Below are 22,253 nucleotides of genomic sequence, written 5' to 3' on the forward strand. Positions count from 1 at the left end.
TTCACAGAGCTTAATTTGTGCACAGTTTAATCTAGAACTACTTCTCATGGCATTAATACGTTTAAAAAGTGTTTATTAAAAATTTTTGCATGTTAATCTTTTATTTTTTTTACATTTCAATTCACCAATGTGAGGCTCATTTCCATATGTAAAATGAACTGCTACCTCTACTTAAGTGTTGTTTGTTACAGCCCATAATCGCTGTGTCTGGCCTTTTTTAGCTTTTAAACCCCCTGTCATTTTTCCCCATAGTGGCATCAGCTCAGTTCCTTTGGCCACCTGATGCAGTCAGAGCATTAAAAAAGTTAAAAAGGCAACTAAGACAGCAAAAATAGGATTTTAAGCATTTAATAGTTTATTAACATTAGATTCAACATTACTCAGTGACAAAGTAAGATGTAATTCTACATAAATTAGATAAATATTAAATGCAAAGTACTACGCCCTCAGTTCCATGGGACAGGTGCCAGTGTATATATATTTAAAACAATTTTCACCTTTGTTTCAAGGAAAATAAATGTAAGAATCTGAAAATGAGAACTCTGTCAGCCACATGCAAATTATAAACCAATTCTATGAAACCAGTATGACAAGCTACACTATTTTGCCCAGCCCTGTCCAACAAGGTTCTTTGTTAAATTCATAATTTTTTATTACTGGTTAACACACAGTATTTATTTAGTAAATGTTTTAAAAGCAATACAATGTTTTGAATATGATATAACTTTCTCAGTTTCCTTGACAATTGCTGGTGGAGTTAAGTGCCCTGTTCCCTGTTGAAGCAATCGGCACTAAGACTAATACCACAGTTACCAGGCATTAAAATATTCAAAAGGAAAACTGGTGGGCCTTTACTTTTCAGCCTTCACACAAATATAAAATACTACCCACAGTACAACTAATGTCAGTCAAAAACCACAAAATTAGTTTTCCTTCATAACGCATTAATACTATGAACAGAGCTTAAAAAAATGTTATTGGGCCCTATGTAATCAAAAGTTTTATTTAAATGTTATTTAAAATGCTTTCTGTGTGGAGTTTGCATGCTCTCCCCGTGTCTGCGTGGGTTTCCTCCAGGTACTCTGGTTTCCTCCCACAGTCCAAAGACATGCTGGTAGGCTACTTGGAAACTCTAAATTGCCCATAGGTATGAGTGTATGAGTGAATGGTGAGGGAATGGTCTGTGTGCCCTGCGATAGATTAGTAAACTGTCCAGGGTGTATTCCTGCCTCTTGCCCAATGCACACTGGGATAGGCTCGAACCCCCCCCACAACCCTCAGTAGGAATAAGCAGGTGTAGATAATGGATGGATGGACGGGTGTCTTCTAAAATTCTTTAAGTCTTGTTGAGCACTCTTTCTGTCAATGGTAAACTTCAACACACTGACCGAATAATTTCCTGATGTTTACCAGTAAAGTAACAGTATGTAAAAATGAACTACATCATTATGTATAACGCATTATTTTACAACTGTAATTTTTGCAAAGAAGAAAAAGCTACAGTATATCTACTGTAGTCCATCTCAAAATGATGAGAAAACTTTCTTCAGCTTGGGCAAGTCAGCACGAGTTATGTGAAACAGAAAAAATATGTTCAAACCCACAGGGTCCAAAATAACTTTTCTCTGATCTCCAGGCTGTCAGAAAAGCCTTTCTATAGAAGGAATAACAAACCTGCACCGCTACAGAGACTATCCTTTGAAAGGTTCAGCCATTTGACCTTGACGGGCGTCATGGCAACACTAGTACTGTAGTTTCTATGCTGGTGACACATGTACACAGCAAGTGTTCTACCTGAGCAAATGCCATCTCTGTCCTGCACATTCATCTCCTGTTCCCTGTGCTTCTAGCAGATCATCCAATGCATGGGTGAGACTACATAGGATTCACAGCATAGGATTCTTTTAAAAGAAACCTGATCAGGAAAACAGAAAAGAGAACTCTAATATCTGTCCATCCCAATGTAGTCGGTCTGTCCACTTCAGTCAGCCAGCAGCTGTATAGTAACAGCAGTGGTCTGTCGGCGGTGGTCTACTTTGAGACTGTAAACAAACAAGTCAGAGAAAGAACAGGTGGGAAGAGAGATGAATATAAATTAGTGAAAATATGCATATAGGGAGATTTTGTAGAGCCTGTATACTCTGTCTCCATCTCTCACCTGTACATTCTGGGCCCTTGTTGATGCCGTAGTCTGACAGTGACGCCTGTGTTTCTGCGACATATAACAGCTGGGGACAAGGACATTTAATGCTCCCACAGCCACCGTTTCCCCATTAGACAGGAAGTGCTCCGTACTCTGAGACTTCGCCAGTTATAACTGCTCAACTAACACTGAAACCCACTACTCTGTATTTCAGCTTCAACTGGGCACAAAAAAACATCCCTGAATCCAGCCGTCTTAATGACCATCGTCCCGCAGGATGTTCTCCCTGATGCATTGGTGCTACTGATACACACATAGATGTGATGTTGCTCAGGGGATGGATGGGGGCCCCGGGGGTCTTGGAGAGGGCCCTCTTTCTCACCTCTTTAGTTAATTAGGATCCCGGGCGGCACTCCAGGTTCTTCGGAGACGTTCCTGAAGTTATTACCCGTCTCGTCCTCCGAGCTTCAAGAGAAGCATAGAGGGGAGGCACGGTCACATTTCACTGTGGAGCTGCTCTCAGGACCACAGGGAACTCACACACACTAGCTTAAAGTCTTAAAGCATTATTCTTCGCCTCAAAATTTTATAAAGCTTTTTATCATTTCTTTTAAGCTACTGCTGCTGCAGACAGATTGAGGACTCAGTCCCTGGTTGAGATCTAAAAGTGGAAGCAGTTTTTTTGTGTACCAATGACCTAAAATACAGGCCTGGTCTATGATGTTAAGAACAACAGTATGTCCCTTCCCTGTTTGAGCCCAGCTACCCTGTATTAGACTGCAGCCTTGCCTGAGTCACACACACACACACACACAGGCTGGAGAACTCTCAGGAGCTGAGGCTGGTCTGTAGGACCAGAAACACGTTGGGTTCGTGCTGGGTTATACAGTCTTACACAAAGAGGGGTGCACCCAGCGCCTCAGCAGCCTGAGCCCACATGGCCACTTTTCCCTGAAGGGGAGGGCTTACACTAAGAACTCTTTGACATCCTCAGAGGAGATGTCACCAGTGATGTCGAGTGTGATGTCAGCGCAGCTGCTGGGGGAGTCCAGGGAGGGGGAGGAGAGAGAGCTCTGCATCTCTTCTGGAACTCCTGTGTGTGGTGCGGGGGGGGGGGGGGGGGGGGGGGGGCGGATGGAGGAGTGAGAGCCATCAGTTCTGACAAAGCTCAGTTAACAAATGACTCTGCATTCAAGCTTTGAATCACACATGAGCCAGTTTTGAATAATATTCCCTCACAGACACATCCTATGGCGAATAAATTCCTGTTTTTTTAATGGTTGAACTAACAGGAGTTGCTAAAGGAACTTTAGATTCAACCATTTAAGAGCATAATGTGTTAATTATAGCACAGAGCTTTAATAAAACAACGTTTTAATGGAATTCCCTTTTTAAGCAAAGCGGGAATTCAGGAACAGGAAGCTTGTTTTACTATGGGATACCTCCATCTTCCAGAGAAATTAATCACTTTTGCAAAAGTGTAATTCGCCTGATGAATCTGGGAGTCATTCCTCTAGGGGTAAAGATTTCTGTGGGGTGCTGCCTTGGAGACTAGTAAAGCACCCCTGTGTTAGTCCTATTGGTCCTCTTAGTCTTAATTGTCCTATCAGTCCTATTAGTCCTATCAGTCTTAATGGTCCTATTAGTCTTAGCAGTCCTATTAGTCTTATCAGTCCTATCAGTCCCATTAGTCCTATCAGTCTCAATAGTCATATCAGTTTTATCAGTCCTATTAAACCTATCAGTCTTAATATTCCTAGGAGTTTCTATTAGTCCTATCAGTCCTGTCAGTCCTGTGACTGAAACATTGAAAAGAGAGCTGGAGAATACACTGCTCTATGCCCTACATAATCTAGACTGACCACCTCGCTCTGTAGACAGGAAGACATCGGCATGAGACAGGAAGTAATGCAGTGTTCACTGTTGAACCACAGGGTTCCTAATTCCTAATTGCTGTGTTTACAATCCTCAGGCCATGGATCTCTATAATCCAGGGACAGCAATGCAGGGTTAATTAAAGCATGGCCTTGGTTACTGAAGAGCCCTGATACCTTCTGCTTCCTGCAGTGACAGGCTCTCTCCAGCAGGGTGCGCTTTGTGTGTTCCATTAGCCTGAACAGCCATTGTTGCATCATCCCTACAAAAAACAAGGGAAGGAAAGCAGCATCAATTTACAACCACGCTTACACCAATCACCAGTGTGGGAAGAGAGTCGGCTGTTTCAGTCCTAAAGAGTCGATTCAGAAGTTCGTAAAAGGCCCGCAGTGGTTTTCTCATGTTATGGTATAACACCATTTTATGAAATACCAACCTGGCTCACAGTCATTAGTCACCTGCCGCTTGCAGGGGGCATGCAGCGCCCCAGCTAAATTCCTCCGTATCCCTTGTGCAGATGCTTACTGGGCTGTGCAGGGCGTGTGCAGTAAATCAGGCTCAGAACAGAATGCTGGGCTCACAGCTTCACACCAGCCCCAGCAAAAGGCCAAAATCAGCAGAAAATAATAACTGGCTGATAAAAAAAGAGCAGCCACTTGCTACAGAGCCGATTTATGACTTGTGGAAGAATGGAACTTGTTGCTTTCATAGCTCCACCACTTAATCTGGTTGGTGTTATTGCCTGTTGGCGGCTAAAGCAACTTACACCCGAGTGAAAACAGCCTGTTGAAAATAACACTGCCACATCCTAAGACTGCCACACTGAACTAATTTACAGTGCCATTATAGGAGGGGGAACCTCTTACAGAAATCTGGAGTCAGTCATCGCCGTGTTAGTTTAAGAAACGGCTCAGGCTGATATGAGATTGTGCACCAGAACACAGATTTACTCTGCCTGCTGCTTACTCTGACTTGGCTCTGAACATTCTTACCTGAGCGCTGTTATCTGAGCACCGTTACTATACCTGAGCACTGTTACCTGAGCGCTGTTACCTGAGCACAGTTACCTGAGGGCAGGTGAGTCATGGGGCCGTTTCACATCTAGGGAGCAGCGCGCCTGTACGATGGCCCGCGTGGACAGGGAGAAACGCTTAAACTCCGAGGGGGAAGTCAGGTAGAAACCTAAACAGGACATCAACACACAGGACACAAGACACAGGACTGCTAAGAGCTTTCAGAAAACACCGCAGCGCACTCCGGTCTGCTACAGAGACTGGAGCACTGAAGCTAAAGGGAGTGTAGCTTTGTCACAGCTACAGGCCTGCAGTACAAGGCTAAGGGATGAATCTTGGGTGGGGGCCGGTCAATGAAACCAGAAGTAAGACTAACCTCGATTTATACCGTAAACACCCATCTGCACAAATTTGTCAAAATGTAGGCTTTGGTAGTTGCTCTGGAAAAGGGTGCCAAAATAAATCAAATAATAATACTAAAATGACAAAGGTGTAGTGTTGTATTTAGGTTATTTAGTATGATGTTAAGCGTGATTTCATCTACCACAGGTTATCAAATCACAGGAATCCTATTCAGAGGGACAGTTTCATCCACAATAAAGAAACCACACCATATAGTTTGAGTGTTCTGGTGGCCCTGGCGCGCTCACCCTGTCCCGTCCTGGTGAGGGTGCAGGAGGTGATCCCGGCGACGTCCTCCTTGCGCACGCAGTCGTAGTGCACCTGAGGCCGCAGCGCAGGCAGGCTGAACACGCGGACGTCTCCCAGGTTGGTGAGACACACCAGGGCGTCCTCGCTGTACTCCCCCGCCGACGTACCGCCAAAGCTGGCCAGGGCCACCTTACGCACCCGACAGCCTTCCTGTGCAGTCAGCTTCAGCTTAGTCTTGGCACTTATCTTGGGCAGCGTGAACACCTGCACTGGACACACAGAGCTATGTTACCTTCTTTAGGGAGTACATAGAGCTACATTACCCCCTTTACAGAGTTTAGAGAGCTACATTACCCCCTTTACAGAGTTTAGAGAGCTACATTACCCTCCATATAGAGTGTATAGAGCTACATTACTCTCTATATGGACTACAAAAAGCTATGTTGCGTTCTTTAATGAGTATATAGAGCTACATTAACCTCTTTATGGGCTACAAAAAGCTATGTTACCTTCTTTAGGGAGTATATAGAGCTACATTACCCTCTATATGGACTACAAAAGCTATGTTACCTTCTTTAGGGAGTATATAGAGCTACATTAACCTCTTTATGGAGTATAGAGCTACATTACCCTCTTTGTGGACTACACAAAGCTATGCTACCTTCTTCAGGGAGTATATAGAGCTACATTACCCTCTTTGTGGAGTATAGAGCTACATTACCCTCTGTATGGAGTATAGAGCTACATTACTCTCTTTATGGACTACACAAAGCTATGTTACCATCTCTAGGGAGTCTATAGAGCCTAAGGTCACCTTAAGCTGCTCCTCAGAGGCGATGAGGACGGAGTGGCTGGCCTGCATGTCGGGGGCCTTGGCCAGGTCCTGCCAGGCCTCGTACGGTTCGGGCAGGGGGACGCCCCGCCCGTCCAGCACAGCGATGGCCACCACAGGGGCCCTGTGCATCAGCTGGATCTCCTTGCCCAGCACAGCCTCCACGCCCCGCTCCGAGGACTTCTGCGGAGGCAGCTCCAGCACGTACGCGTACACCGTGCCCGAGCTCGTGCCCGCCCACACGGTGGGGCCATGGGACATACCTGCAGGGGCACGGAGGAACACAGGTACCCCCTTATCAGACAGGGATGGGGAAGCTTCCCATTATTAAATAACCAAGGGCTAAGTACCCAAGAGCAATAAAGGGCTAAGTCTAATTGTGCAGTATCAGTTGCCACAGCTTCAATAAACAAATTAGCACCTGTAATTGTTATGATTGTAGCCCAGAATGATCGGCGATCGGCCAATCGGTGCTCACCGTCTCTCAGGTAGGTGTCAGTCAGGCACAGGCAGCGCACCACCCCAGAGAGTGAGTCATCAGCAGACCGGGGTTCGATCCGCCTCTGTGCTGGGGTCACCCCCACGTACGGTGGCCTCATCTGCTCTGTGAGCTGAACTCTGGGCTTCTGCACCTGGGGAAGGAGACCTGAGTCCAGCCTGAGCTACACAGCAGCCCCGGAGCTCTCACTGTACAGTATACACCATGCGCTTCTATACACCATGTATAAAAACAGCACAGTTTACTTTACAGCTCACTTACACATTTATATAGCCAACCAGCCTAGTATTACCCACTGCCGAGCACTACAGAATAAAGAGTTTAGCGGAGAAGGGAGTGAGAGCAAAAGCTGACTGTGTCACAAGAGCTGAGAGTGTGTCAGAAGATGTGAGCTTTTTCGTCAGAAGAGCCCAGATTTTGTCAGAAGATGTGAGGTTTTTGGTCAGAAGAGCTCAGATTGTGTCAGAAGAAGTGAGGTCTTTGGTCAGACAAGGGCATGCTAACATGGCAATGTGCAGAACAGATACCTGCAAGCAGCTCATTCCCACAGAGCTGGAGTTGTGATGTCACAGGAAAGGGGGAGGGGAACAGGAGAGTCACTCACCTTGCTGACGGGACTGCTTACAGGTGCACGTTTCTTCCCAGAAACTCTGCTCTTCCGGATCCTTCTGAAGGACTGGCGCAGCGATTTCTTCAGGGACTTGATACGGGACAGGGGCCCCTCCAGGGCCACACTGTCGTTTGGGTGCAACGTGCACCTGGAGGAGGGCGACAGGGCACCTCTAACACACTCTGCCCCCCTCACTCAGTAACTCATAGAACATATCTTCATTTGAGATATTTTCCTCATCACTCGATAAGCAATGCCCAATCATAGTTGCAACCCTGTTTTATCACTGCAACATCCAGCTGCTGCTGCTTCTCATCCCACAGACTGCCATCTGGGAGCAGGTGTGCCCCCTAGAGGCTGCTACAGGGTAAGTACCCAATATTAGACCATGCTGTGCGTCACGACACTGCCAGCCACCTTCACTGTGACATCACTCCCCAGTTCCCATGACAACCATGACGGACAGCACGTATATGAGAAGGGTCGGTCAGTGGCGGGGTTCCCAACAGTGTTTATAAATATATTTAGTATTTTACAACACAAGGTTAAAAAAAAAGGGAACTGACAAATTATAATGGATTTACTGACATCACTGGAGATCTCAGACATGCTTTTTCCTACACCAGTGATTCTCTGCAGCACAAACTGCAAAATAATAAAGCTCCCGTCATTTCCTCTCAGAAGCCAACCTGGATGGTGTCTGATGCAGATTCATCTGATTGTTATTTTCTTCATAGACAGGACATTGAAGGGCTTAAATAGAAAGTAAAATGCAGATGTCATGTCACTATGATTAGTGTTATCAGTACTGTTATTGTGAAACAAAGGCCCAATCCAGACTAGACACATAAAATTGCCAAGCCCTTATATTTTCCTGTTGTGTTCAGCAGTCCGATCAGAGACACAGGAACAGGACCTGAAAAAATAAGTCCTGAAGGGTTTTCAGAACAGCATCTGAGAGTTCTTCCTGTACTGCTGAAAAACGGTTTGCTTCATGCTTGAAAGGAAACTGAAGAATCTTACCTGGCCAGGCAGGAAGTGCATCTGCGTGATGGCGGCTGTCTCTTTGTGCGCACCAATAAACTCCACCTCCGGCTTTCCATATCTGGGCAGAGGAGGGCGGTCAAGGAGACATACGGCATCTTTTATCGTACACCTTCCTTCCCTCGCTGTGAACATACTGGGCCAATTTGCCAAAGCCACTGTCTTCTGCTTACAGATTACATGCAGTTCTGCTGGGAGCTGTGCTCCAATGATGTCACTCAGAGAGAGCCATTACATAGTGGACAGAAATTACAATAGACAAAAGGGCACACTGTCACGTTCCTGAATTTCAATCAGCTAATTAGTGCCAACTATCCCTGGGCCAGCAGCTTCAGTCATGCTTGAGTTTGAGCAGCCAAACAACAGACCAGCTAAAGACACACACGTACAGTATCAGCTGCTTTCAATTTGTCTAACTTACATTTCTCCCCATAGACAGGTTCTGAGTGGAGCAACTCGAATGCACATGGCTCTCTCTCTCTACACACACGCACACGCACACACACACGCACACTCACACACAAAGGCGGGACAGTTCACATGGTTCTCTCACCACATTAAAAAAACACATAAAAGTTCTCTCTTGTCTTTTTCCGTTTCAATGTTTATTGTGAGCGGGACAGGATTATTAGCAAAGCGGGGAAATTTGACTTGATTCTGAGAGCAGAGGCGGGATTAAAGTCTCCAGGGCCGATGCAGAACTGATTCTGGAATGTGCCGGGCGTTATGGAGACTAACAGATGGGAGAGTGGGTCTCTAACATCTCACAGACTCATCCCGATCACTCCGCGGGTGATTAATCTCTCACTCAGAGGGATTTATCGTTCATAAAAGGTCTGAGGATCCCTCCTCAAACATTCTTTCAGTGGAACTGACAGAGGGAGACAAACCCTGCTATTCCAGCAGGAAGAAAACAGCTGATCTGCTGCCTGTGGTGAAAAATCAGCTGGATGATTCAGGTACAGAGCACCAGCCTTAGCAGCAGGGTTCTTCCAAAACCTACAGTAACATGTCTATGATGGTATCTGTAGTTCTACAGAATGCAGCAGATTTCATTTCAGGGTAACAAGGCAATCGAATGAGGACTTCAATGAGGACAATGCAGGGTTTCTTGTTTGAGTCTCACAGAGAGTTCCATCACTGTTTACCCTCTCCGGTCCTCTCCTCAGCACCTCAGCGAACAAACTCTGTGGTGTGGAAAAGCCAGAGCAGAACCGTGAGGTGCTTCTCATGGACATAAACCTGGCTGGTGAAGCTGACATTTCCACATCTGCCTCTTCTTTCTCGCTGGATCATCCAGCGCATGCCCCTGCGGTGGCCATGGCAGTACCCCTAATGTCTCCATGGAGACCAGGCTCCAGCCAGAAAGCTTCCCAAGAATTTCTTCTCTTTACAAGGGTTCAGTCGCACAGCGTCCTGTCTGTGGAACCCCAGGCACAGGCTGGATTCTGTTTCACACAGACTGGATTCTCAGCATCAGCTTCTAAAGTAACTATACAACTCGCCACAGTTATTGAAAATGGTCAACAAGGAATCAAATGTTAATATCAGAGTGTTTCCACCTGCACGGGTGTAAGACCTCAGCAGTAATAATGAAAAGGATACACTTTCACGGCTCCAGATTTAGTGCCAATAGCCATGAGCTGCAGCATGTGGTCATAGGCCAGGGCACTAGGCTGACTAGGAAATCCATGTTCAACCATCTGCAAGGGAAGACAGAGAAAAGTCATTCCAACCGGCACCATAACAGCGTATTCACTGATACCCCAAAGGGAATTCTGACCAGTATCTCCAGTATTACTGATTTAAGGACATCGGCATCATATATGGTCCAGACACAGAAAGAAACAAACACTTCTTCCTCTTCCACATCAACTGTATGTACCCTGATGTACTAAAAGGGGCAGCATAAAATACCAGAAGAAAATAATTAACTGTAATATAAATATCAGAGAGAGAGAGAGAGAGAGAGAGCCTCAGCTGGAGGACTGTAGTGGTTGTCTTCTGGTCATTTATCAGAGCGGCAGCACAGTGTCATGGTTTGCACAGTGCCAGGCGTGCCTAGGCCCCACAAATCCACAATGGAGCACTTCAGCAGTCTGACGGACTGGGTCACCTTAGAGATAATCAGCTCCTGTTCCACCTCGGGACAGCAGGGGGCGATAGCATGGAACACAAATCCTATCGCACTACTGTATTTGGCTTTTTGGAAGGCAATTTTACAGTAGGACATTGCGGAATCGAATATTACTCTGGATTTATAATCAAGTTATGGAGCTTCCTGTCTTTGCTACTACATGGTTATTTACAATCCTGTAAAGTATTAGGGCGATTCATTTCCCACTATTATGTGTAAAAACAAATATCCAACAAGTTTTTTTAGTTATTTTGAAAAGCAGGCAAACATCTGGTAAGAATATGTTTAGCAATTTTGCATCAAAATGAAAAGGAGGCCATTTAAGAAAAACACCAACTGGGAATTATTATAATCCCTTTTCCTGAAACAACTTTAAATATTTATCAAAACACCATAAAGTATGTGTAACCTAACTTAGAGTTTAAAAGTTTGTTGGTCTCTGGAACGTAGACTATAATTTGATAGCCTTTTCAAACAAATAAACAAAGTAGTTTATGCTAGGCCTGATATCTCAATAGCATTTAGTATCCCGAAGAATAAATTCGATTTTAATGAACATTTATTATTATTATTTATGTATTTATTGCATTTTTTTTTTAAAGCCAGCATCCAAGAAATACAGAGTATTAAATGTCTGCCGCCAATCAACATCTGCAGGAATAGAACACGAATTTGTTTAATGAAAATGCAAAGGGTATTTGAATGAATCCTTCTTTTTTCGAATTTATAACGCCTTTCTTCTGTGTCGCTGCTAATCATATGACAGTTCGTGGCAATACAAACAAGGTTTTGGAGTCTCAGCTCGTCCAAGCTTGGGATTTTACAATAACCCCCGAAACATATGAGTCTGCTCGTTAGCTCGCTGTACGGATAACATCTTTAGCAAGATCCATTCGGCATGCATCAGTATTGGACAAATAAAATAATCATAAGACTGTAGCTCGTAATACTTGGAACCGCATGCATTCTGTGGGTCTTCTAAAAGATGAGACAACAATAAACTAAAAATAAACCTTACACAAACAGTTGTAGACTTGCCTTGATTCAGGAGAGGAATTTCGGTCCTTGTCTCGCCTTACCTTGCTGAATGCAAAGAGGTCCTGTTTGATTTTTTCTCTCTGTGGGTCATTTCCTTGTCTTCGGAACCTAAACTTCATCATACTGAGGCCAGCAGAGATACGTCAAACCAAGAAGAAATACTTAGATATTTCCCCAGGTGTTGGCTATATCTGTTCAACACAAATCGCACTAAATGTATAGACTCCAAAGCCGTGCTTAGGACAGTTCTTGTCGTTTTTCCACATTACAAGGTCAAGTTGTTAAAAAGATCCAGGCAGAACCGAACCGAAGTATTAAACATATTCTTTCACACTCACGATCACGCAGTATTCCCAAATCCAGAACTCTGTATTCCACAACCAGAAGAAGCGACGTTTGGTTGCAATTGGTCGGATTGGACGAAATGTCTCTGGTAACCCAATCAGAGGAAACATATAGAGACTAGTGGGAGGAAATAGTGATAACGGTACTTTATACACCCGAATCCTGACGTGATGTTGACTAGTAAACATTAAACTATGTTTGAAAACGTGTTTTTTAAACAATTTAACTGATTCGTGGCGCACGTTAAATAACACTAAAGCACCCATAACCACAATATCATTTCAACCTCCTTTTACCATAACATAGCCCGTTACCTGCATATGCTGTATCTGATGAAACGGTGCAGCGTGCGCACAGGAATATGAGGCAGCATTACAGAAGATAGTAGAAACAGCAGGATTATTGCAGCCATAAAAAAACTGAAAGCAATAAGCGTGGGCTACAGCCCAGGTGGCACACAGTAATGACATGAAAGCTGTCAACAGCAGAGCACTTTCTCACAGACATACATCTCACTTACATCTTAGGTATGCCCACCTCATCCCATTCACCTGTCCCATGCTGCTCTCCTCATGCCAATCACACGCGTGTTTCACTGCTCTCCTCCATGCCAATCACACGCGTGTTTCACTGCTCTCCTCATCCCATTCACACGCATGTCCTGTGCCACTTGCTCACTCTGGCTCTCACTAACACTCTCACTCTACAGAAACATTTATGGACAAACAATATTTACTGTTGTACAAAAATAATATTTTTAATTATAGTTCTAATCTTGGGCAGTGCATAACTCATGCACTTATTGTACATATAAACAGTACACGTTAAAAGAAAATATTCTTTCATTATACAGATTATTCAGACACAGACTGAATGCTGTTTTGTTTTGTGAGTAGAAACATGGCAGACTTGTGCTGAATGTGACTCACTGGTACATACAGTAGTATGAGCACAGTTATACATACCCTACTCTGCATGTATAAACAGCTATCCGTCTTTATTTCAGTATTTAGGATTTAGATTCATTTCATTTGCACAATTAAGAGTATTCACACAGAAAAATTATTTTTTAAAATGAATCTCTAACAGTTCATTGGGAGTACATTAGGGATCAAGTATACTCTTGGAATAAACTATACTCTATAAGAGTTGACTTAACTGTGACCATTTTACAGTGTGTACTAACACTCAAGTCATGTGACTGAACAGCAGTTATTTGTAAATATTTTTTAAATTATTTTGCTGAAATAAAGTGGTTGAAGGTTTGGAAGGACTTAAACATTTGAAGGTGTTGGGAAGGTCATTCTGAAGTTAATTTAAATAGTGGCAGAGTAAAGAAAATGAATACATGCTATGGCCATGTAGGAATGTGGAAGCTAATCTGTCCAAAACAGGAGCATTCAGTATGGAGTGTTTGTGGGGATGACAGATTGCTGGAAGGATGAAGTTCTGTTAGAGCTGGGTTATGTTACCAGTGTGAGTTCTCTGGGGGGGTTGGGGGGGGGGGGCTCAGGGTTACAGCAGGGTGATTTTGCTAGGGTTAGAAAGGGTGCAGGACAGGGCAGGGCTAGAGTAGGGTGATTTCGCGCTCGGGGGGTTGGGAGGTCAGGGTTAGAGCCGGTTGATTGTGCCGTAGGGGGAGGGTCAGGGTTACAGCAGGGTGATCTCGCTGGGGGGCAGGGTCAGTCTCTTCTCTCGCACTGAGAGCATGTTCTCCATGTGCATGGCGATGACTCGGCACAGCTCCAGTCCCTGCAATTACACCAGAAACACAAACCCCAGTGCAGTCAAACTACAGCATCTAATGCGCTCAAACTACAGCACAAACAGCATCTAATGCACTCAAACTACAGTATTTAATGTACTCAAACTACAGCACAAACAGCTTCTAAAGCGCAGGGTGCAGTACCTGCTCCAGCTGGAGCTGGGTGATGCGCTGGGATAGCAGGTCCCCCAGCATGATCTCCACGTAAGGGAAACTGGAGCCAGCGGTGGGCCTCTGTGTGCGTGTGGACTGTACCTCCTTCAGAGGGAACTTCACTATCACCTCCTGGGGATCAAGATGGAGGTCAGACTTTCGCGTCCTCCACTCGCAGCTGCAAGAGTTACCCACTGCTGAGCCACCCAGCAGCCCCAGCCTCCCATTCTTAAAGGCAGCTCCGTGCTGTGACTCACGTGAGTATCTTTGCTGAGGAAGTTGAGCCCGTTCTGATTGACAGCCAGAACGCAAGGAGCCAAGATGGCGCTGTTACTGCTGCTCTGGATGTAGAAGAAGGAGGAGCCAAACATGGGGAAGGCACTGACCAGACCTGGGGGCCAGAGGGGCACAGACCCACGTGTGTCAGTGCTCGGGTGCTCTGAGGTACAGACGCTGCTTACGCATTCAGGGCTGTGAACTGTATCATTACGGTGATTACATTCATTTTTAAAAGCAAACCTCAGGAGAAAAGAATGATTGTGAATGAGAGCAGGTGCAGGTGCAGGTACTCATCTGCAGGTTACTATGGAAATAATACATTAAAATTAGCTCTTTTTTGTTTTGTCAGTGTCCTGTAAATTTATGAAGTAATATCATATCAGTAGGACTGGTAGTAGTAACATGCATTTGTGCATATTTCTGTGAGTGCATGAGATTGTGCATGTGTGTGTGGGTGTGGGTGCAGGTGTGTGTCAGTGTGTGAACGTGTGTGTGTGTGTAGACATGTGTTTGTACGTATGTGTGTGTGTTCTCTTTACCCAGGAACTGTGCTCTGGCCTGGTGAGGGCTCAGGACCTGGACCTGCTGCATGTGTTGGGTCACCGTGTTGAGCCAATGCTGCGGACGCTGCTGGCCGTACAGCTGTGGAGGGACGTAGTCCTGCACCTCCCGGCTGAAGCAGAGACTGGGGTTAGAGTGGTCTGAACCTCCCAGCTGAAGCTGAGAGCCTGGGGCTAGAGCAGCCCGCTCTCTCAGCTGAAGCAGTAAACTTTCGGTACCAGACTCATGGTGGAATAATTTGACCTTATTGTTAAATAAACAATAATATCAATAAAATAATAATACAAAAATACCAATGCATATTGTATCCATAATGTATAATGAGCAGGAGATAGCTACATAATGTCCTCCCCTGCAGAAGAGGTGCCCCTGTCATGTGACGTGAGAAGAGCCCCTTGTCATGTGACAGGAGTGAGGCAGCTCTGCAGACTTACACAGTGGGGAGGTAGATGCTGTCTTTGGTGCGGTGCTGCAGGGCAGCCAGCTTGGAGAGCTGCTGGAAGTGCTGATCGCTCATCTTTCCCTGGGGCAGGACAGTCAGCAGAGCCTTCAGGTAGTCCGGCACAACCTGCAGGAGGCGCACAGAAAGACAACAGGCAAAGAATCCGCCGATTCTACACCCCTTCACCCAATCATGACAGGCACAGGCCAACAACAATATCAAAAAGGATGCGTTAATATCCAGTACACTTTTTGTGTAACTGCTTTTGTGTTACTTTCAACACATTTTTTGTCAAAGTTGCTACTTCTGTGTTACAAACATTCAATTTATTACAAAAGAACACATAAATGGTTGACAATAACACAATGAATTGTCCTTAACTAGACATGGAGGTGTGTTAAAAGTTTTTAACACATCTGTTTTGAGAGTGAAGGGGAGTGTCCTGGAAAGAAAGTGTCTATCGGAGTGCAGTCAGCGTCAGATGGTGGTACACCAGCGGCAGGACCGTTCAACTCTTTCCCAACAGTCAGTCCCCATCCCACGCCTCAGCCATCCGCCAGTGGGCCGCTGTAGTGCCGACGGCTGCCGCACACTGGTTAAATCGGCCCTGAGTGTTCACTGGCTGGCTGGGGGAGGCGTCATACGAGCGTCGTACCTGGTTGTAGTGCATGGTGACGTAAAGCTCGTTGTCAAACTTGAGTGGCTGGGCCCAGATCACCCTCCGGAACCAGAAGCTGTAGTTGCTGTCGATGGGCTCGGCCTCGGTGGCGATGTCCAGGATGTACTCCCGCTTGGTCAGGGGCCGGACGTTCTGGCCTGCGGGAGGTTTTTACTGAGTCACGCTGCTTTCCTCTCCTTCCCTTCTCTCCTCCCCACATGAACAGAAGCTCCTCTCACCTCTGTTTGTGACCACAAAGATGGCGTACTCATCCATGGCCTCTGGTCTGTACAGGCCCATCTCGTACGAAAGCTCCTCAATCACGTCCAGAGAAATCTGAAACGCGACAGAAACAGCTCACAGCTCACGCGCCGTACTGACCACAGCTCAAATGCCGTCCTGATAACAGCTGACATGCTGTACAGTAGCCCTGCAGAGACTCACCGAGCAGGTTTTGATTTTGAGATGTCGCTCGATCCCGCCCGGCAGGAGGAAGAGCTGGCGCTTGGAACTGCGGCCGGCCTGTGGGGGACAGGAGAACAGGAGGAGGGGTCAGCCCCGGGGGGAGAGGGGAGCGCTCTGTACCGCACCCAGAGAGGGAGCCTAGCGCAGGGTGCTCACCACCATCGCCTTCAGCTCCATACTGGTGGGGAACTCCACCCGCCCACCGTACTTGAAGGTCTTCCTCAGATTCTGCTCACAAGCCTTAGCGATCCCTGCCAACACCGACAAGCACATTAAAAACTTTCCATACAAAAAAATCTGTCTTAAGAGTTGTCCTTTTGTGATAAGACTCAAAAAGTAGAAAATATTATCTTGTTTTATGTCACTGTTCGCTTGACAAATAAAATTTTCTTACCCCATTGGCAAATATTTTAATGTCTCACCTTATTGCCAATATTTTGTTTTATTTAGCACAAAAGTAACAGAAATAAGATTTTCCATCTAAATATGAGACTAAAATATTTATTTTTATAGGCTAAGCCATGACACAGCCACAAACCATAGATTATTCTGTAAATGTTAGGTGCCCATGAAAGCACACAGGTCTGGGGAACGATGTCATCCAGGCGAAAGCGCACCTTGGTAGTGCACCCCAGGGGTCCGGCAGACGTCCTGCAGGAACTTGAACAGGAAGGGCTTGAGCACCTCGGAGCAGCGGTAGTAAGCGGTCAGGATGTAGAGCAGCCTCCAGCCCCTCTGACAGCTGTCCCTGCACACCACACGGAGTCAGAGCGTCAGCACACGCCCGCAGAGCCGCCAGCGCTACACTGTACACGAGGCTGGCGGTCTGATTACAAACACTGTGCATATGCATACAATCACAGCAGCAGCCTTTCACTCAGAACCACCTTGTGTTCTCTGCCGGGCCGGCTCATGAACATTCATGAGGATGATGTCACAATGAGTGAACAATTAGTGCACACGCCCATCCTCTGATCAGGTCCAAACCTTCAGCTCATACTGACGTGGTCAATGCATGCAGCTTACAATTCTACTTAGTACATGGAGTATAGTACAGCAATGTGCACAACAATAGCATCTACCTTCCTGACAGAGTGCTGAGTTGCGTGCACACAGTGTCTGAATGCTGAAAAATTGCACTGCATTTACGTTCTGTGTCTGTTCGATGAGCACATCACACCTGCTGTCAAGTTACACTCCTCCTCTTCTAGGACATGATGCAGGACAGGAATCCAGTGATTCCACACTAGATTTAGGGTTTCATTTTATTAGGCCTCAAGGTTGTAAGTACACTACATGTTTCCATACGGTAGGTGACTCTGAGGTACATATAGTATGAACAGTATGCGTGTAAGACACAGCCCCAGTCTCTGACATGACTGGAGACCTTCCTCCTCTGGTGAGGAGCTTACGTTTTGGAGCTGGTGTTGGCGGTGATCTGCTTGAGGACCTGGCAGTAAGCTTCATCCTTCATTAGTCCATGCTTTCCACTGAGCTGTAGAATAATACAGTGATGTCACTGAGCTATTGAACAGTGCAGTGATGTCACTGAGCGATAGAACAGTGCAGTGATGTCACTCAGCTGCAGAACAGTGCAGTGATGTCACAGAGCTGCAGAACAGTGCAGTGATGTCACAGAGCTGCAGAACACTGCAGTGATGTCACTCAGCTGCAAAACAAAACATTCTCAAGGGGACTAAATTCTTCACAAACTATGGCCTGGATTCAATCGACCATTATACTTACATTTCACTTCCATACACACACGCAAGTTTGCAACTGGCCAAAAATTTGTGAGAAAAACATTAGCATTCCAGTCAAAATGAAGGATAATTGAGGCTGAATCCAGGTCCATGTAACTGTGAGTGATTGTGATGAAAGTTGTGCAGAAGAGATTGGGGAGACTCGTACCCTCAGGATGGTGCAGACTACATCTTGCTCCGTTTGCCCTTTCAGAGGGTAGTCTCCCATGAACTTCATTATAGCTGCAAGCAGAGCATAGAGGATACCCTGAGAGAAACTGCCAGGCATACAGTAGAGAACTGTCTTTCATAAGCATCACCATGGTTACTGATAATGCAGTACAGCCCAGCCTTATAAACACTACCCTGATTACTAACAATACAGTGCATCACTACCTTATAAACACCACCCTGATTACTGACAATACAGTGCATCACTACCTTATAAACACCACCATGATTACTGGGCATTTCAAGTGAAAATAAATATGTTTCTTACTGTGTTTAGATTCAGAGACAGGGGAAAAAGGCCCATCTCAGGACAAAGTTAGCAAATGTCCCATTTCACAAGTACTGGCTGGAAGTATCAAGTACATTGACGTTTACAGCATTTATCATACGCTCTCAAAGTGCTGTATACAGCTTATATTCATTACATACAGTACAAGTCCTTTATACAGCAGGAGATTTACTGATGCAGTTCAGGATAAGTAATGTGTGTAATGGCAATGCCTCACCCGGGAATCAAACATGCAATCCTGGTTCCATAAACGCTACGCTACACTACACTGCTGCTGAACAACACCTCTCACTTACCCAGGAAAATGTCCGCTGCCACTTTGCTCATGGCGTCATCAGTGAAATCTATTAGAGACTCCTGAATGGGTGACTGTTGGCAGGAATGTCCAGAATACATTCAATCAGACAAACATAACATAAAATGGAGGTTACTCATATAATTCACAACAGCATGCCAGTATTGACATAAAATAATTATCACTAAAATAATTCTGTGAAAATAGTGAAAAAGTATGTATAAATTCCAACACACATGCACACACATACACATACACATATTACAAGCAATATTTTTAAGTGGAAAACAAATTTTAAGCACAGTAACTTACTTACCTTAGAAAACTTTACCATATCAGCAGGTTCCCTAGGGTTTCCTTTCTTTGACTTGTGTTTATATGAATCACTATGAGAACATAAACATCACAAATCCATGAACCAAATCTAAGACCTTGAGCAGAATATGAACAATCATCTTCATCAGCAATTAACACCCAACCTGTTTTTTCTCACTGCCTCTCTGAAGTATTTCTTGGCAAATTCCACCATGTTGTACTGGGGGTCCTGCAGAATCCTCTCATCCACCTCCATATTACTAAAGTCATCTGCGTATTCGCTGCCAACTGGCGCCACCTTGAGGGAGAAGCCAGTCGGGCACCGGATTACTACTAACAAAAAGTGGCACTATATTTTCACTTCATTTTAAAATATTCAAATGTGCATTTCTATTCTTTTGGATTACATACGTAGCATATGTTTAAATGAGTCCGGTGTGTTTATTTGAGACAGGCATGTTAACATGGGAAAGGCATATTTAAATGAGAGACATGTTTAAATGAGAAGTGTGTTAAAATATGACAAGCGTGTTTAAATGAGGTGTGTTTAAATAGGACACGCGTGTTTAAATGAGAGGTGTGTCTAATGCGATGGGAATGTTGCCATGTTCAGTTTCGTACCTCGGTGGACCGGTCCAACTCGTGGGCCGCCACAGTGGAAGCCATCGCCACAGCAACCGCAGCGGACGCGGCGACCTGACCCTGCTTGCTCTTTGGCTCCTCCTTCCTGTCCACGGGGAGGTTGACAAAGTCGGGCGGGGCAACGGGCTGGACGAACTCGGCGGGGAAGACTCCTGAACGGCCGTGAATGGCCCCAAACTTCCAGCCTTAGTGTGAAAGGGACCAGGCAGAGATACAGAGGCAACCGCAGATAATAACCATCACTAACCAGGACAGAAATAACCACTTCACATAGTATCCAGAGCCTGTGGCACTTGTTCTTAAGGATAACAGTTGCAGGAGAACCCAACAACGCTCTTTATCCTTCTAGAAACTTGAAGAAGAGCAGCTGCAAAAATGAATGTCATGATATACAATGCAATGCTATGTCATGTCATGATTATGTTATGTTTTTAGTGATATGTCATGTTATATGTTATGATATGTTATGTTATCACACTACAAACCACACAGTCACCACTGCAAGACAACAGGGCCACAGAACCTTGATGATGCTTCTGTCATTTCAAAGAAAATTCATTTAGCATAACGGGTCATGTGATGCAGAGGCAACCATGTTGAACTATTGAGAGTTTGATTTAGAGTTATGGTCTCTATACAAAATAAAAGCCTTGTGTAAATGCACAGTGACATCACACAGCTTGAGTTGTTTGCACACAAAAAGCACAGTTGTCTGCATGAAGGGCATTCCATGCTAGAGAGGTACGCAAACCAAAGGCAGTCCATGCTAGCAGGTCACACAGACTGAAGGTAGTCCATGCTAGCAGGTCACACAGACTGAAGGTAGTCCATGCTAGCAGGTCACACAGACGGAAGGTAGTCCATGCTAGCAGGTCACACAGACGGAAGGTAGTCAATGCTACCAGGTCACACAGACTGAAGGTAGTCCATGCTAGCAGGTCACACAGACTAAAGGTAGTCCATGCTAGCAGGTCACACAGACTAAAGGTAGTCCATGCTAGCCGGTCACACAGACTGAAAGCAGTCAATGCTACCAGGTCACACATACTGAAGGTAGTCCATGCTAGCAGGTCACACAGACTGAAGGTAGTCCATGCTAGCAGGTCACACAGACTGAAGGTACTCCATGCTAGCAGGTCACACAGACTGAAAGCAGTCCATGCTAGGTAGTCACACGGACCCACCAAAGTCTAATGTGTCTTTTCGCAAGTCCTCCAGGAGCATCACCTTCTTTCTAACAATGCAGCCATAGTGCTGTCCTGTGAAAGTTCAGTTTGTAGTGAACTGACAACCTCCCACACTCTCCAAAGGCACAATTTACAAACCTTATTTTTCTCTCATTTTATGCTTCAGGCTGCACCAAGTTGACATTTTTTCACTAATATTTTCTCCACATGTGCCTCCTCAGGAGGAAACAATAATGACAAACACAAATAGCCGTAACAATCATTCACTAAGCAAACTCAATATGCTCACACAAAAGTTCCCTTCAAAAAGAGTGTTCGTTAGCGAATGACCCATCACTAATTTCTTTGACCTATTATCATAATACCGATCATGAGACACACTGGTGTGATACTAAAAAAAATAACAATCAGCTTCATATCCAAAAGCAGCTTACCTTCCTCCAGACCCTCCATGGTCTGCAAGCGAATGATGTCACCCTTGTGGAAGCTCAACAGAGTCATGTCGTCTGTGATGTAATTCCTCACCGCGACCACATAGTCTGAGTCCTACAGCAGAGCAGGGAGAGGCAGCGTTACTTTCGTTTCCACGCACAGATCTATTGTTGTTCCTGCTGTGGTCGAGTTGCATTCATGTTTTAATTGCGTGGGCATCGGCATCCCATCCACCCCGGCTCACCCTCTTCAGCTCGGTGATGAAGAAGTCGATCATGGTCTTCACCTGTGGCGCTTTGGCGGAAAACAGGATGAGCTTCTCATTGGTCAGATTGAACTCCAGCATGTTCTTGGAAGGGATTGTAACAAACATGATGTCTGCGTAGCTGGGAAATATTAAAAAAACAGAGACAGACAGACAAAAATAATAAAAAATCCTGCATTATGATCACTGTGTGTTTAGGCAGCTTTGGCTGTGGATATGGATGCATGTGTTTGTGGGCATCTGGTTTTGTGGGTTTGTTGGGTTCTGGGTTTGTGGGTTTATTGGGTTCTGAGTTTGTGGGTGTATGTGTTTGTGGCATTCTGGGTATGCGGGCATTAGTGCTGC

General features: G+C 45.3%; 2 protein-coding genes across 2 annotated transcripts in view; both read right to left on the reverse strand.

Moving 5' to 3' along the window:
* Nucleotides 1-1,202: 1,202 nt before the first annotated feature.
* LOC118217116 (lethal(2) giant larvae protein homolog 1-like) lies at nt 1,203-12,526 on the reverse strand. The gene is made up of 13 exons (XM_035398925.1): nt 11,884-12,526; nt 10,273-10,370; nt 8,647-8,728; nt 8,481-8,497; nt 7,618-7,813; nt 6,993-7,146; nt 6,497-6,777; nt 5,682-5,946; nt 5,086-5,200; nt 4,195-4,280; nt 3,113-3,236; nt 2,526-2,608; nt 1,203-2,042 (listed from the first exon to the last, which is right to left on the reverse strand). Exons 1-12 carry the CDS (start codon nt 11,962-11,964, stop codon nt 2,530-2,532), a joined length of 1,578 nt encoding a protein of 525 aa, XP_035254816.1. The 5' UTR covers nt 11,965-12,526; the 3' UTR covers nt 1,203-2,042; nt 2,526-2,529.
* Nucleotides 12,527-13,837: 1,311 nt separating this feature from the next.
* LOC118216330 (unconventional myosin-XV-like) overlaps nt 13,838-22,253 on the reverse strand; it is a 35,909-nt gene continuing 27,493 nt past the window's right edge. Inside the window, exons 48-66 of the mRNA XM_035397422.1 lie at nt 21,888-22,029; nt 21,646-21,757; nt 21,209-21,283; nt 20,004-20,209; nt 19,547-19,680; nt 19,384-19,453; nt 19,069-19,141; nt 18,422-18,495; nt 17,923-18,005; nt 17,128-17,258; nt 16,667-16,761; nt 16,490-16,567; nt 16,285-16,381; nt 16,043-16,203; nt 15,380-15,513; nt 14,924-15,057; nt 14,363-14,496; nt 14,097-14,237; nt 13,838-13,939 (exon numbers count right to left, since the gene is read on the reverse strand). Of these exons, the coding sequence (XP_035253313.1) occupies nt 13,838-13,939; nt 14,097-14,237; nt 14,363-14,496; nt 14,924-15,057; nt 15,380-15,513; nt 16,043-16,203; nt 16,285-16,381; nt 16,490-16,567; nt 16,667-16,761; nt 17,128-17,258; nt 17,923-18,005; nt 18,422-18,495; nt 19,069-19,141; nt 19,384-19,453; nt 19,547-19,680; nt 20,004-20,209; nt 21,209-21,283; nt 21,646-21,757; nt 21,888-22,029 (2,176 nt within the window). The remainder of the gene's footprint in view (nt 13,940-14,096; nt 14,238-14,362; nt 14,497-14,923; nt 15,058-15,379; nt 15,514-16,042; nt 16,204-16,284; nt 16,382-16,489; nt 16,568-16,666; nt 16,762-17,127; nt 17,259-17,922; nt 18,006-18,421; nt 18,496-19,068; nt 19,142-19,383; nt 19,454-19,546; nt 19,681-20,003; nt 20,210-21,208; nt 21,284-21,645; nt 21,758-21,887; nt 22,030-22,253) is intronic.

This window comes from Anguilla anguilla, chromosome 17, assembly GCF_013347855.1.
Source record: "Anguilla anguilla isolate fAngAng1 chromosome 17, fAngAng1.pri, whole genome shotgun sequence".
Classification (NCBI taxonomy): domain Eukaryota; kingdom Metazoa; phylum Chordata; class Actinopteri; order Anguilliformes; family Anguillidae; genus Anguilla; species Anguilla anguilla.

What these genes read in the sequence shown, in the direction of transcription:
- LOC118217116 (XM_035398925.1), bottom strand. Translation starts at nt 11,964, where the DNA reads ATGATGAAGTTTAGGTTCCGAAGACAAGGAAATGACCCACAGAGAGAA. An exon ending in AAATCTGGAGCCGTGAAAGT is followed by an intron (nt 8,729 to 10,272) that starts GTATCCTTTTCA and finishes TCCTCTGCCCAG; the next exon opens with ATATGGAAAGCCGGAGGTGG. An exon ending in CCTCACCAGGACGGGACAGG is followed by an intron (nt 5,201 to 5,681) that starts GTGAGCGCGCCA and finishes TGTCCTGTTTAG; the next exon opens with GTTTCTACCTGACTTCCCCC.